This window comes from Rhinatrema bivittatum, chromosome 2 (assembly GCF_901001135.1).
Source record: "Rhinatrema bivittatum chromosome 2, aRhiBiv1.1, whole genome shotgun sequence".
NCBI classification, from domain to species: Eukaryota; Metazoa; Chordata; class Amphibia; order Gymnophiona; family Rhinatrematidae; genus Rhinatrema; species Rhinatrema bivittatum.
The window spans coordinates 5,512,576-5,525,305 of NC_042616.1; the positions used below are offsets into that span (position 1 = coordinate 5,512,576).

At 55.5% G+C, this 12,730-nt stretch overlaps 1 protein-coding gene across 1 annotated transcript; it reads right to left on the bottom strand.

Annotated features, from left to right (window-relative positions):
• Positions 1–5,081: 5,081 nt before the first annotated feature.
• LOC115085997 (vegetative cell wall protein gp1-like) lies at positions 5,082–5,942 on the bottom strand. The gene has a single exon (XM_029592577.1). It carries the CDS (start codon positions 5,940–5,942, stop codon positions 5,082–5,084), a length of 861 nt encoding a protein of 286 aa, XP_029448437.1.
• Between the last annotated feature and the right edge of the window lie 6,788 nt (positions 5,943–12,730).

Below are 12,730 nucleotides of genomic sequence, written 5' to 3' on the forward strand. Positions count from 1 at the left end.
CTCTGCCGCTTCCCTCCGCTTAGGGCTCAAACCCGCCTACCTCCGCTTCAGGAATCACCGCATTCCACCCTCTCTGGACCCCGGGGGCTTCTCTCACTCCACGTGGTGGCCGCCATTACGTGCCTGCTTCTCGTCAGTCTTGCGCGCGAGGACGCCCGTCTTGAGCCTGGCCCCGCCCGTGCTGCTGACGTCACACCCAGGTCCCAATATAACTGGTGCTCAAACTCTCTCTCATCGCCTTGCAACGAGGTTCACAACTCCATAGTTGTTCTTAGTTGCGTTCCTGGTGATCTTCACGTTTCCTGCTTCTGACTCCGGTTTGCTTCCGACTCCGCTTCAGCCTGCTGCCTGCCTCTGACTCCGGTTTGCTTCTGACTTCCACTTCAGCCTGCTGCCTGCCTCTGACTCCGGTTTGCTTCTGACTCCGTTTCTGCCTGCTGCCTGCCTCCGACTCCGGTTTGCCTCTGACTCCGCTTCAGCCTGCAGCCAGCCTCTGACCCCGGCCTGCTTCCGCTTCAGCCTACAGCCTGCTTCAGCCTCCAGTTTGCTACCGACTCCGCTTCAGCCTACAGCCTGCTTCAGCCTCCGGTTTGCTACCGACTCCGCTTCAGCCTACAGCCTGCTTCAGCCTCCGGTTTGCTACAGACTCCGCTGCCGCCCGCTGCCCTGCCTTCAACCGGCCCTCGGTCCTGTACAGCCGGTCCCCTGCTTCCCGGGTACCTTGGACTTCCTATCCTTCCTGTTTGCTCTGGTCCCGGTCTAAGCCTATCTCAGTCCCTGGACTTTCTGCCTCTATTCCAAGTCCCGAGGACCCGGTGCCCTATGGGCTCCTCCCTGGGGGTCCCTGGTTCCGGGTGAACACCTCCTGCTTGTGGCTCCGCCTCCTGGCCTACCCTGTCACTCTAGGTAGGTCGGCCCAAGAGTCCACTATCTCGCCAGCAGTGTCCAACTGCAACAACAGATTTGTGAGTTCTTATTCCAGACTGCATATAGGAACCAGTACTCGCCTACGGCTCCTGTTCCTGAATATACTGAAGACTCTCTTTTGCATAGAGGCCATTACAGATAACTCCATTTGTGAGTATACCATCTACTGCTGGTTATGTATCCTGCATACCCTGTCTACTCACTACCTATGGTCTCTCTCTACAGCTCACCAACCCAGAGATCGCAATTCCAGTATCTGAGGGACTTCAGCCTTGCCAGGCACATCAGCTCACTGCTGCCATCTCTAGTGGTTCTACTTCCTGTCTAATAAAGAACTATCTGTGTTTGTCTCCATACTCCAGCTTAGCCAGTGGTCCCTCTCAGGTTATCCTCCTGGGGGCGCTGTCATCTGCCATCGGCCCAAGGATTCACCAATTTACATTAAAGTGTTCATTTTTTACACTACTAGAGCGATATCATACAGACTGCCACTATGTGGGAAGTCAACACACAACAGATCGCTAACTCTGTCCATGAAGTACAATGGACTGCTGGCTACTCTCCTGGGGGAGCAAATTGCATAACAGACTGCTACTCCTCCTCTTGGGAGGAACAGATCTACATCAGGTTACTAACTCCTCTCCTCTGGAAGAGCTCATTATTAACAGTCTGCTAACTCCTCCCCTCTGGGGTAGGAGATCTCAAACACATTGCTAACTCCAGTGAATCCGGCTAACAGTACTGGACAAGAATTGGAGCAACTAACTTTATTAATTTGGCTTTAAAAGAAAAGATTTCGGAGAAGCCTAAAACTTCAGTGTATTCAGCTTTCAAGAAAAGTATTTGGAGAAGCAGTACTCCTGGGGATTCAGCTAAAGGTACTGTTCAATATATTTATAAATGATCTGGAAAGAAATACGACGAGTGAGATAATCAAATTTGCAGATGACACAAAATTGTTCAGAGTAGTTAAATCACAAGCAGATTGTGATAAATTGCAGGAAGACCTTGTGAGACTGGAAAATTGGGCATCCAAATGGCAGATGAAATTTAATGTGGATAAGTGCAAGGTGATGCATGTAGGGAAAAATAACCCATGCTATAATTACACGATGTTGGGTTCCATATTAGGTGCTACAACCCAAGAAAGAGATCTAGGTGTCATAGTGGATAACACATTGAAATCGTCGGTTCAGTGTGCTGCGGCAGTCAAAAAAGCAAACAGAATGTTGGGAATTATTAGAAAAGGAATGATGAATAAAACGGAAAATGTCATAATGCCTCTGTATCGCTCCATGGTGAGACCGCACCTTGAATACTGTGTACAATTCTGGTCGCCGCATCTCAAAAAAGATATAATTGCGATGGAGATGGTACAGAGAAGGGCTACCAAAATGATAAGGGGAATGGAACAACTCCCCTATGAGGAAAGACTAAAGAGGTTAGGACTTTTCAGCTTGGAGAAGAGACGACTGAGGGGGGATATGATAGAGGTGTTTAAAATCATGAGAGGTCTAGAACGGGTAGATGTGAATCAGTTATTTACTCTTTCGGATAGTAGAAAGACTAGGGGACACTCCATGAAGTTAGCATGGGGCACATTTAAAACTAATCGGAGAAAGTTCTTTTTTACTCAACGCACAATTAAACTCTGGAATTTGTTGCCAGAGAATGTGGTTCGTGCAGTTAGTATAGCTGTGTTTAAAAAAGGATTGGATAAGTTCTTGGAGGAGAAGTCCATTACCTGCTATTAAGTTCACTTAGAGAATAGCCACTGCCATTAGCAATGGTTACATGGAATAGACTTAGTTTTTGGGTACTTGCCAGGTTCTTATGGCCTGGATTGGCCACTGTTGGAAACAGGATGCTGGGCTTGATGGACCCTTGGTCTGACCCAGTATGGCATTTTCTTATGTTCTTATGTTCTTATGTTCTTATGTCTGTAGCCTATGGACCCGGCTCACCTTTCTGCATTGCAGGCTATTCCGGGCCTGGCTCAACACATCACAGAACAGCAAGAAACCTTGGAGAAACTTACTGCAGCTTTTCACCAGCTTCACACAAGAAGACACAAGGCACAGCTTCTATACAAGAAGGTCAATTACCAGAGATAACCTTAAAATCAGAAAAAGAACTTTCTCTGATTAGTCTTAAATGTGCCACATGCTAACTTCATGGAATGCCCCCTAGTCTTTCTATTATCCGAAAGAGTAAATAACCTAAGAACATAAGAACATAAGAAATTGCCATGCTGGGACAGACCAAGGGTCCATCAAGCCCAGCATCCTGTTTCCAACAGAGGCCAAAAACCAGGCCACAAGAACCTGGCAATTACCCAAACACTAAGAAGAACCCATGCTACTGATGCAATTAATAGCAGTGGCTATTCCCTAAGTATAATTGATTAATAGCCATTAATGGACTTCTCCTCCAAGAACTTATCCAAACCTTTTTTGAACCCAGCTACACTAACTGCACTAACCACATCCTCTGGCAACAAATTCCAGAGCTTTATTGTGCGTTGAGTGAAAAAGAATTTTCTCCGATTAGTCTTAAATGTGCTACTTGCTAACTTCATGGAATACCCCCTAGTCCTTCTATTATTCGAAAGTGTAAATAACCGAGTCACATCTACTCGTTCAAGACCTCTCATGATCTTAAAGACCTCTATCATATCCCCCCTCAGCCGTCTCTTCTCCAAGCTGAACAGCCCTAACCTCTTCAGCCTTTCCTCATAGGGGAGCTGTTCCATCCCCTTTATCATTTTGGTTGCCCTTCTCTGTACCTTCTCCATCGCAACTATATCTTTTTTGAGATACGGCGACCAGAATTGTACACAGTATTCAAGGTGCGGTCTCACCATGCAGCGATACAGAGGCATTATGACATTTTCCGTTCTATTAACCATTCCCTTCCTAATAATTCCTAACATTCTATTTGCTTTTTTGACTGCTGCAGCACACTGAGCCGACGATTTTAAAGTATTATCCACTATGATGCCTAGATCTTTTTCCTGGGTGGTAGCTCCTAATATGGAACCTAACATCGTGTAACTACAGCAAGGGTTATTTTTCCCTATGTGCAACACCTTGCACTTGTCCACATTAAATTTCATCTGCCATTTGGATGCCCAATCTTCCAGTCTCACAAGGTCCTCCTGTAATGTATCACAGTCTGCCTGTGATTTAACTACTCTGAATAATTTTGTATCATCCGCAAATCTGATAACCTCACCCTGATACCAGGAGTGTTGTGATCTTCCTGCAGCACACAGAACTGTGTGCAGGAAGATCACAACACTCCTGGTATTAATGGGGATAGGGCACTGCATGCAGGAAGATCACAACACCCCTGGTATCAGGGTTAGGGCACTGTGTGCAGGAAGATCACAGCACGGGGCAGTCTCACAGGAGGCAGCGCAGCACGGGGCAGCACAGGACAGGCTCGCGGGAGGCAGCGCAACATGGGGCAGGCTCGCAGGAGGCAGCGCAGCACGGGGCAGCACAGGACAGGCTCGCGGGAGGCAACGCAGCACGGGGCAGCACAGGACAAGCTCACGGGAGGCAACGCAGCACGGGGCAGCACAGGACAGGCTCACGGGAGGCAGCATAGCACGGGGCAACACAGGACAAGCTCACGGGAGGCAGCATAGCACGGGGCAGCACAGGACAGGCTCACGGGAGGCAGCATAGCACGGGGCAGCACAGGACAAGCTCACGGGAGACAGCGTAGCACGGGGCAGCAAGGGACAGGCTCGCGTGAGGCAGCGCAGCACGGGGCAGGCTCGCATGAGGCAGCGCAGCACGGGGCAGGCTCGCGTGAGGCAGCGCAGCACGGGGCAGGCTCGCGGGAGGCAGCGCAGCACGGGGCAGGCTCTCGGGAGGCAGCGCAGCACAGGGCAGGCTCACGGGAGGCAGCGCAGCACGGGACAGCACAGGGCAGGCTCGCGGGAGGCAGCGCAGCACGGGGCAGGCTCGCGGGAGGCAGCGCAGCACAGGGCAGGCTCGCGAGAGGCAGCGCAGCATGGGGCAGGCTCGCGGGAGGCAGCACAGAATGGGGCAGCACGGGGCAGGCTCGCGGGAGGCAGCACAGCACGGGGCAGCACAGGACAGGCTCACGGTAGGCAGCGCAGCATATGGCAGCACAGGACAGGCTCACGGGAGGCAGCACAACACGGGGCAGCACAGGACAGGCTCACGGGAGGCAGCACAACACGGGGCAGCACAGGACAGGCTCACAGGAGGCAGCACAGAATGGGGCAGCACGGGGCAGGCTCGTAGGAGGCAGCGCAGCACATGGCAGCACAGGACAGGCTCGCGGGAGGCAGTGCAGCACGGGGCAGGCTCGCGGGAGGCAGCGCAGCACGGGGCAGGCTCGCGGGAGGCAGCGCAGCACGGGGCAGGCTCGCGGGAGGCAGCGCAGCACGGGGCAGGCTCGCGGGAGGCAGCGCAGCACGGGGCAGGCTCGCGGGAGGCAGCGCAGCACGGGGCAGGCTCGCGGGAGGAAGCGCAGCATGGGGCAGCACGGGGCAGGCTCGCAGGAGGCAGCGCAGCACGGGGCAGGCTCGCGGGAGGAAGCGCAGCACGGGGCAGGCTCGCGGGAGGCAGCGCAGCACAGGACAGGCTCATGGGAGGCAGCGCAGCACGGGGCAGGCTCGCGGGAGGCAGCGCAGCACGGGGCAGGCTCGCGGGAGGCAGCGCAGCACGGGGCAGGCTCGCGGGAGGAAGCGCAGCACGGGGCAGGCTCGCAGGAGGCAGCGCAGCACGGGGCAGGCTCGCGTGAGGCAGCGCAGCACGGGGCAGGCTCGCGTGAGGCAGCGCAGCACGGGGCAGGCTCGCGTGAGGCAGCGCAGCACGGGGCAGGCTCTCGGGAGGCAGCGCAGCACAGGGCAGGCTCACGGGAGGCAGCGCAGCACGGGACAGCACAGGGCAGGCTCGCGGGAGGCAGCGCAGCACGGGGCAGGCTCGCGGGAGGCAGCGCAGCACGGGGCAGGCTCGCGAGAGGCAGCGCAGCATGGGGCAGGCTCGCGGGAGGCAGCACAGAATGGGGCAGCACGGGGCAGGCTCGCGGGAGGCAGCACAGCACGGGGCAGCACAGGACAGGCTCACGGTAGGCAGCGCAGCATATGGCAGCACAGGACAGGCTCACGGGAGGCAGCACAACACGGGGCAGCACAGGACAGGCTCACGGGAGGCAGCACAACACGGGGCAGCACAGGACAGGCTCACAGGAGGCAGCACAGAATGGGGCAGCACGGGGCAGGCTCCGTAGGAGGGCAGCGCAGCACATGGCAGCACAGGACAGGCTCGCGGGAGGCAGTGCAGCACGGGGCAGGCTCGCGGGAGGCAGCGCAGCACGGGGCAGGCTCGCGGGAGGCAGCGCAGCACGGGGCAGGCTCGCGGGAGGCAGCGCAGCACGGGGCAGGCTCGCGGGAGGCAGCGCAGCACGGGGCAGGCTCGCGGGAGGAAGCGCAGCATGGGGCAGCACGGGGCAGGCTCGCAGGAGGCAGCGCAGCACGGGGCAGGCTCGCGGGAGGAAGCGCAGCACGGGGCAGGCTCGCGGGAGGCAGCGCAGCACAGGACAGGCTCATGGGAGGCAGCGCAGCACGGGGCAGGCTCGCGGGAGGGCAGCGCAGCACGGGGCAGGCTCGCGGGAGGCAGCGCAGCACGGGGCAGGCTCGCGGGAGGAAGCGCAGCACGGGGCAGGCTCGCAGGAGGCAGCGCAGCACAGGACAGGCTCACGGGAGGCAGCGCAACACGGGGAAGCACAGGACAGGCTCGCGGGAGGTAGCGCAGAATGGGGCAGCACAGGACAGGCTCACGGGAGGTAGCGCAGAATGGGGCAGCACAGGACAGGCTCGCGGGAGGCAGCGCAGCACGGGGCAGGCTCGCGGGAGGTAGCGCAGCACGGGGCAGGCTCGCGGGAGGCAGCACAGAATGGGGCAGCACAGGACAGGCTCACGGGAGGTAGCGCAGCACGGGGCAGGCTCGCGGGAGGAAGCGCAGCACGGGGCAGGCTCGCGGGAGGTAGCGCAGCACGGGGCAGGCTCGCGGGAGGCAGCGCAGCACGGGGCAGGCTCGCGGGAGGAAGCGCAGCACGGGGCAGGCTCACGGGAGGCAGCACAGAATGGGGCAGCACGGGGGAGGTTCGCGGGAGGACGCGCAGCACGGGGCAGGCTCACGGGAGGCAGCGCAGAATGGGGCAGCACGGGGCAGGCTCGCGGGAGATAGCGCAGCACGGGGCAGGCTCGCGGGAGGAAGCGCAGCACGGGGCAGGCTCGCGGGAGGCAGCGCAGAATGGGGCAGCACGGGGCAGGCTCGCGGGAGGTAGCGCAGCACGGGGCAGGCTCGCGGGAGGAAGCGCAGCACGGGGCAGGCTCCGCGGGAGGTAGTGCAGCACGGGGCAGGCTAGCGGGAGGCAGCGCAGCACGGGCAGGCTCGCGGGAGGCAGCGCAGCACGGGGCAGGCTCGCGGGAGGAAGCGCAGCACGGGGCAGGCTCGCAGGAGGCAGCGCAGCACGGGGCAGGCTCGCAGGAGGCAGCGCAGCACGGGGCAGCACAGGACAGGCTCACGGGAGGTAGCGCAGCACGGGGCAGGCTCGCGGGAGGAAGCGCAGCACGGGGCAGGCTCGTGGGAGGCAGCGCAGCACAGGACAGGCTCACGGGAGGTAGCGCAGCACGGGGCAGGCTCGCGGGAGGAAGCGCAGCACGGGGCAGGCTCGCAGGAGGCAGCGCAGCACGGGGCAGCACAGGACAGGCCCACGGGAGGTAGCGCAGCACGGGGCAGGCTCGCGGGAGGAAGCGCAGCACGGGGCAGGCTCGTGGGAGGCAGCGCAGCACATGGCAGCACAGGACAGGCTCACGGGAGGTAGCGCAGCACGGGGCAGGCTCGCGGGAGGCAGCGCAGCACGGGGCAGGCTCGCGGGAGGCAGCGCAGCACGGGGCAGGCTCGCGGGAGGCAGCGCAGCACGGGGCAGGCTCGCGGGAGGCAGTGCCACACTGATTATAGCCGAGCTCCGCTAACCTGCCTGAAGAGTTGGGGCCTTCGCGAATGCAGCACCACCAGGCAGCTTGAAGACCAGGAAACAAACAGTGAAGTGCCGTCAGTGCATAGTATTCCTACTCTGTAAGAAAGAGGTAAATAAACATCTGTAAATGTATGAGCTGTTCCAAGGCAGAAGGCAAATATATGACGGTGGTGCGAGGGGGAGAGAGGGAGGAGGGGGAGAGGGGAAGAGGGAGGGGGAGAAGGTGGAGGGGCTGGTAGATGAGCCTGGTGTCACACAGGGAGAGTGAGTGGTGAGAGAGAAGAATGATGGAAGTAAACATTCTCTGCCAGAATGAAATCATTAGATGAGAACATGTGAAGGCTCTCTGTTGTCTGTACTGTTATTTCCATGCAAACGTGCAGCGTTTTGCAAGGTCCACAGAACGTGAGCGCAGAATTCCCCCGGCAGTCATGTCTGTGCAGACGCAGGCAGACCACCCAGCATTCCCCCTCCGGTGAGAGCCGGTGCAGCCTTTTCCGAGAGCTGCAGCCACAGCCGTGCACGTGCAGGAGAGCAGTACCCATGACCGCCTGCACGTGCCAGATAAGAGCCCGTCATCCCGGGCTGAGCAGAGGACGGAAGGAGGATGTACCCTGCAGAGCATCCCCCTCTCCCGGCAATCGCATGAGGCTGAAGAGGGAAAGCTCCCCCACTCAGGCAGGGAGAAGTGGCTGCCGACCACGTTACTCTCCTTCCACCCTCCTCTCCTGCCGCGGTTACAGAGCAGATCCCCGGCCCATTCTAAGGCAGAGGCCGGACGGGAGAGCACAAGATCACGTGGGGGAGAAGGGAGGTCACGTGTGCTTTTGGGAAGGAAGGGGAAAAGCAGAAAACCACTACCCATGTCTCATGGTATGTAGCAGTCTGCAATAAGATACTCGCCCTCGGCAGAAAATGTTCTTGCATCAACACGTGCTGCTTCCGGCACTGTGTCTGATTCCCTGGCACTGCCATTGCAATATCTCCTCGCCCGGTGCTTGCAATGCAGCAGGGAGAGAAATGACCTCTTACCTGATAACTTCCTTTTCCTTAGCGTAGACAGATGGGACTCAGGACCAGTGGGTTCATGCTCGATGTCACAGTATATATACTCCTGCAGTGACCCCAGCCTGCCAGTATTCTCTGCAAAGGCAACCCTGGACAGACTAGCAAAAAACTTGATTAAAAACAGGCAACCAGAACTGTACTCAACCGACCATAAACACTGAACTCAAGCAGGGAACGAATGTACCCCAATCTAGGGTCTGGGCTAACACTTAGCCCCACAGAAGGACGCAATCATTCAACAGCCGAGGGGGGGGAAGCTGAGTCTATCTGTCTAGACTAAGGAAAACGAAATTATCAGGTAAATAGGCATTTCTCCTATCCTAGCCTTTAGACAGATAGACTCAAGACCAGTGGGATGTATCAAAGCTACTCCTGAATAGGGTGGGAGGCTGCCCACTGCAAAGGCTGCGTCCTCCCGGGCCTGCACATCCAGACGATAAAACCTGGAAAAAGTGTGTAAGGAGGACCACGTGACAGCTCGGCAGATATCGACGGGAGACAACAGACTAACCTCTGCCCAAGACACTGCCTGAGCCCTAATCTGACTAGGCAACGGCTTTCCAGCATCCACATACACAGTCGTGACTACCTCCTTAATCCAGTGAGCTATTTTAGCCTGCGAAGTTGGTTCGCCATGCTTCCTTCCATCATGAAGGACAAACAGCCGATCCATCTTTCGGAAAGATTCAGAAACCTCCAGATACCGCATGATATGTCTCTTGACATCTAAGGTATGCAAGAGGTGATTCTCCTCCGTGTCCCTGACCTTATCTAAGGATGGCAAGGATTTGGACTGATTTAAATGAAATTCCAAGACCACCTTCGCCAAGAAGGATGGAACAGTACGTAGCTGTAACACCTTTGGACTCACCCAAAGGAATGGCTCCCAGCGAGACAAGGCCTGCAGCTCTGAAATTTGATGCGCAGAATATAAAGCCACTAGGAACACTGTTTTCAAGGTCAATCACCATAAGGAAAGGTTATGCAGTGGTCGAAATGTAAGGCTGACCAAGAATTCCAACACCAAATTAAGACTCCACAATGGAGCCAGTAACCTCAAGGGAGGCCAAAGATGCTTCACTCCCTTCAAAAAATGGTCCAGATCAGGATGAGACGATAAGAAATCACCATTCACTGGGCCCCTGAAACAGGCAAGAGCCGCAACCTGTATCTTCAAGGAATTAAGGGCCAAACCTTTATTCAACCCATCCTGCAAAAATTCCAAAATGAGCAGGATCTTAACCAAACGAGGGAGAACACCGGGCCTCAAGCACTCTCCAAATCTGCACATAGGCCAAGGAAGTGGAGAACTTCCAAGCACGAAGCAAGGTACAATCACTGCAGAAGAATAACCACACTTCAACAAGAGAGCCCTCTCAAGGGTCAAACCGTAAGTAAAAACAGAGTCGGATCTTCATGAAGGACAGGTCCATGCTGCAACAGATTCTTGTGCGCTAGAATACGAAGCAGGGACTCCACCAGGAGTCTTCGCAGATTCACATACCATGGTCGTCTGGGCCAATCCGGGGCCACCGGGAGTACCAACCCCCTGTGGCCTTCGATCCTGAAAACTATCCTACCCAACAAGAACCATGGAGGAAAGGCATAAAGCAACTTGTCTTCCGGCCAGACCTGGTCAAAAGCATATATGCCCAGGGACTACAGATCTCTCCTGTGACTGAAGAAAGGAGGAACCTTTGCTTTACAAGATGTCGCCAGCAAGTCTAAGAATTGAAGGCCCCAGCGATCCACTATCACCTGAAATGCCTCATCAACAACGCTCATTCTCCTGGGTCCAGACTCTCCCTGCTGAGAAATCTGCTCTAACATTGTATTTCCTGCAATGTGAGAGGCCGAGATCATCTATAGATGTCCTTCCACACATTACATAAGTTGGTCTGTTTTCTGTGACACTTGCTGACTCTTGGTTCCTCCCCATTAACTGATGTAGGTCACCATTGTTGTATTGTCCGACATCAGTCGGAACACTTGACCATGCAGTCTATGGCTGAACTGCAAGCATGCCAACTGGACTGCCCAGGCTTCCAGGCGATTGATGTTCCAGAGGGACTCTTCAGCATTTCAGCGTCCTTGGGCCGCCAGTTCCTGACAGTGAGCTCCCCAATCCTGGAGATTAGCATCTATCATGAGTATCAACCAGTTTGGGGAGGTCAAGGAAACACCTTTCTCAAATTTATTTATTTATTTATTTCGAGGCTTTTCTATACCGAAGTTTAGCGGGTTGCCATCACTCCTCCTGCAATCACCACTGAAGGTGAGAGCAGATTTCCATCAGTAAGTGGAGCCGAAGCAATTAGTCCTGAGACTGCAGGTTCCAACGAGACAGCAGGAAGCGCTGAAGAGGAAGCATATGCGCTCTCACCCACGGTATCACTTCCAGGGTTGCCGCCATTAAACCGAGCACTTGTAGATAGGACCATACTGTTGGGTTTGTAGTGCTCAATAACTGACGCACCTGTGAAATCAATTTCTGAATCCGAACTTCCGGCAGGAAAATTTTGGCCTGCTTCATGTCAAACCAAACACCCAGATACTCCAAGAACTGAGATGGCTGAAGACTGCTCTTGGCCAGGTTCACCACCCAACCGAGCTCCTGCAACAAGGAGATCACATTGTGTGTCACTAGGTGGCTCTCTTCCAGAGACTTGGCGCGAATCAGCCAGTCATTCAAATACAAGTGTACAAGGATTTCATCTCTTCTCAACCCCGCTGCTACCACCACCACCATAACCTTGGAAAACATTCTAGGAGTGGTAGCTAGACCAAAAGGCAGCGCCCAAAACTGATAATGGCGCCTCAACACCGCAAAACGCAGAAAACATTGGTGCTCTAAATGGATGGGAATATGAAGGTAGGCCTCAGACAGATCCAAGGAGGTCAGACTTTCCCAGAAATAGTGTAAGATTTTCATGCGAAAATGAGTCACCTGCAAATGACAGTTGACTCCCTTGAGATCCAGGTTGAGACAAAAGGAACCCTCTGTCTTGGGTACAACAAAATAAATGGAATATCGCCCCATATTTTTTTGAGTCGTAGGACTGGAACCAGAGCCCTCAGCTGGAGGAGCCTTAGAAGTGTAGATTCCACTGCTAGCTCATCTGTGAGGAGTGGCAAGGAAACACCATGAATACATCCTGAGGAATACTGCAATACTCCAGCACATATCCTTCTTTTAAAACCTCCAGGATCCACTGATCCGATGTGATCATGACCCACCCCTGATAAGAGAGAGGCGTCCCCTTATTTCTTATTCCCGAAGGTGAGTCGACAAACCTTCATTGGGAAGCTCAGGAGAATCTGCCACCCGAGCCCTCTTGGGCTGTCTGGGACGAAAGGACTGAGACCTACTGAAAAGCTGAGTCCTCTGAATGGTCGACCCTCTGCAGGAACGAAAATGCTTGGAACCCCAGAGACGATCCCTCATACCAGAGGGGTGCTGCAACTGCTTCTTATTCTCCGGCAACCGAGGGACAGGAGTTTTGCCCCACTTACTGGCTAATTTCTCCAACTTGCTCCCAAACAAGAGCAAGCCTTTAAAAGGCATTTCGTAAGATTGGAGGTTGCATTAGCCTACCAATTATGCAACCATAACTGACACCTGGCAGCTACCACTGAAGCCACTCCTCTGGCCAAGATATGGACCAAATTGCAGCCTGCATCTGCTAAAAAGGTGGCAGCGGGTTCCATA

What these genes read in the sequence shown, in the direction of transcription:
- LOC115085997 (XM_029592577.1), bottom strand. Translation starts at nt 5,942, where the DNA reads ATGCTGCGCTGCCTCTCGCGAGCCTGCCCCGTGCTGCGCTGCCTCCCG.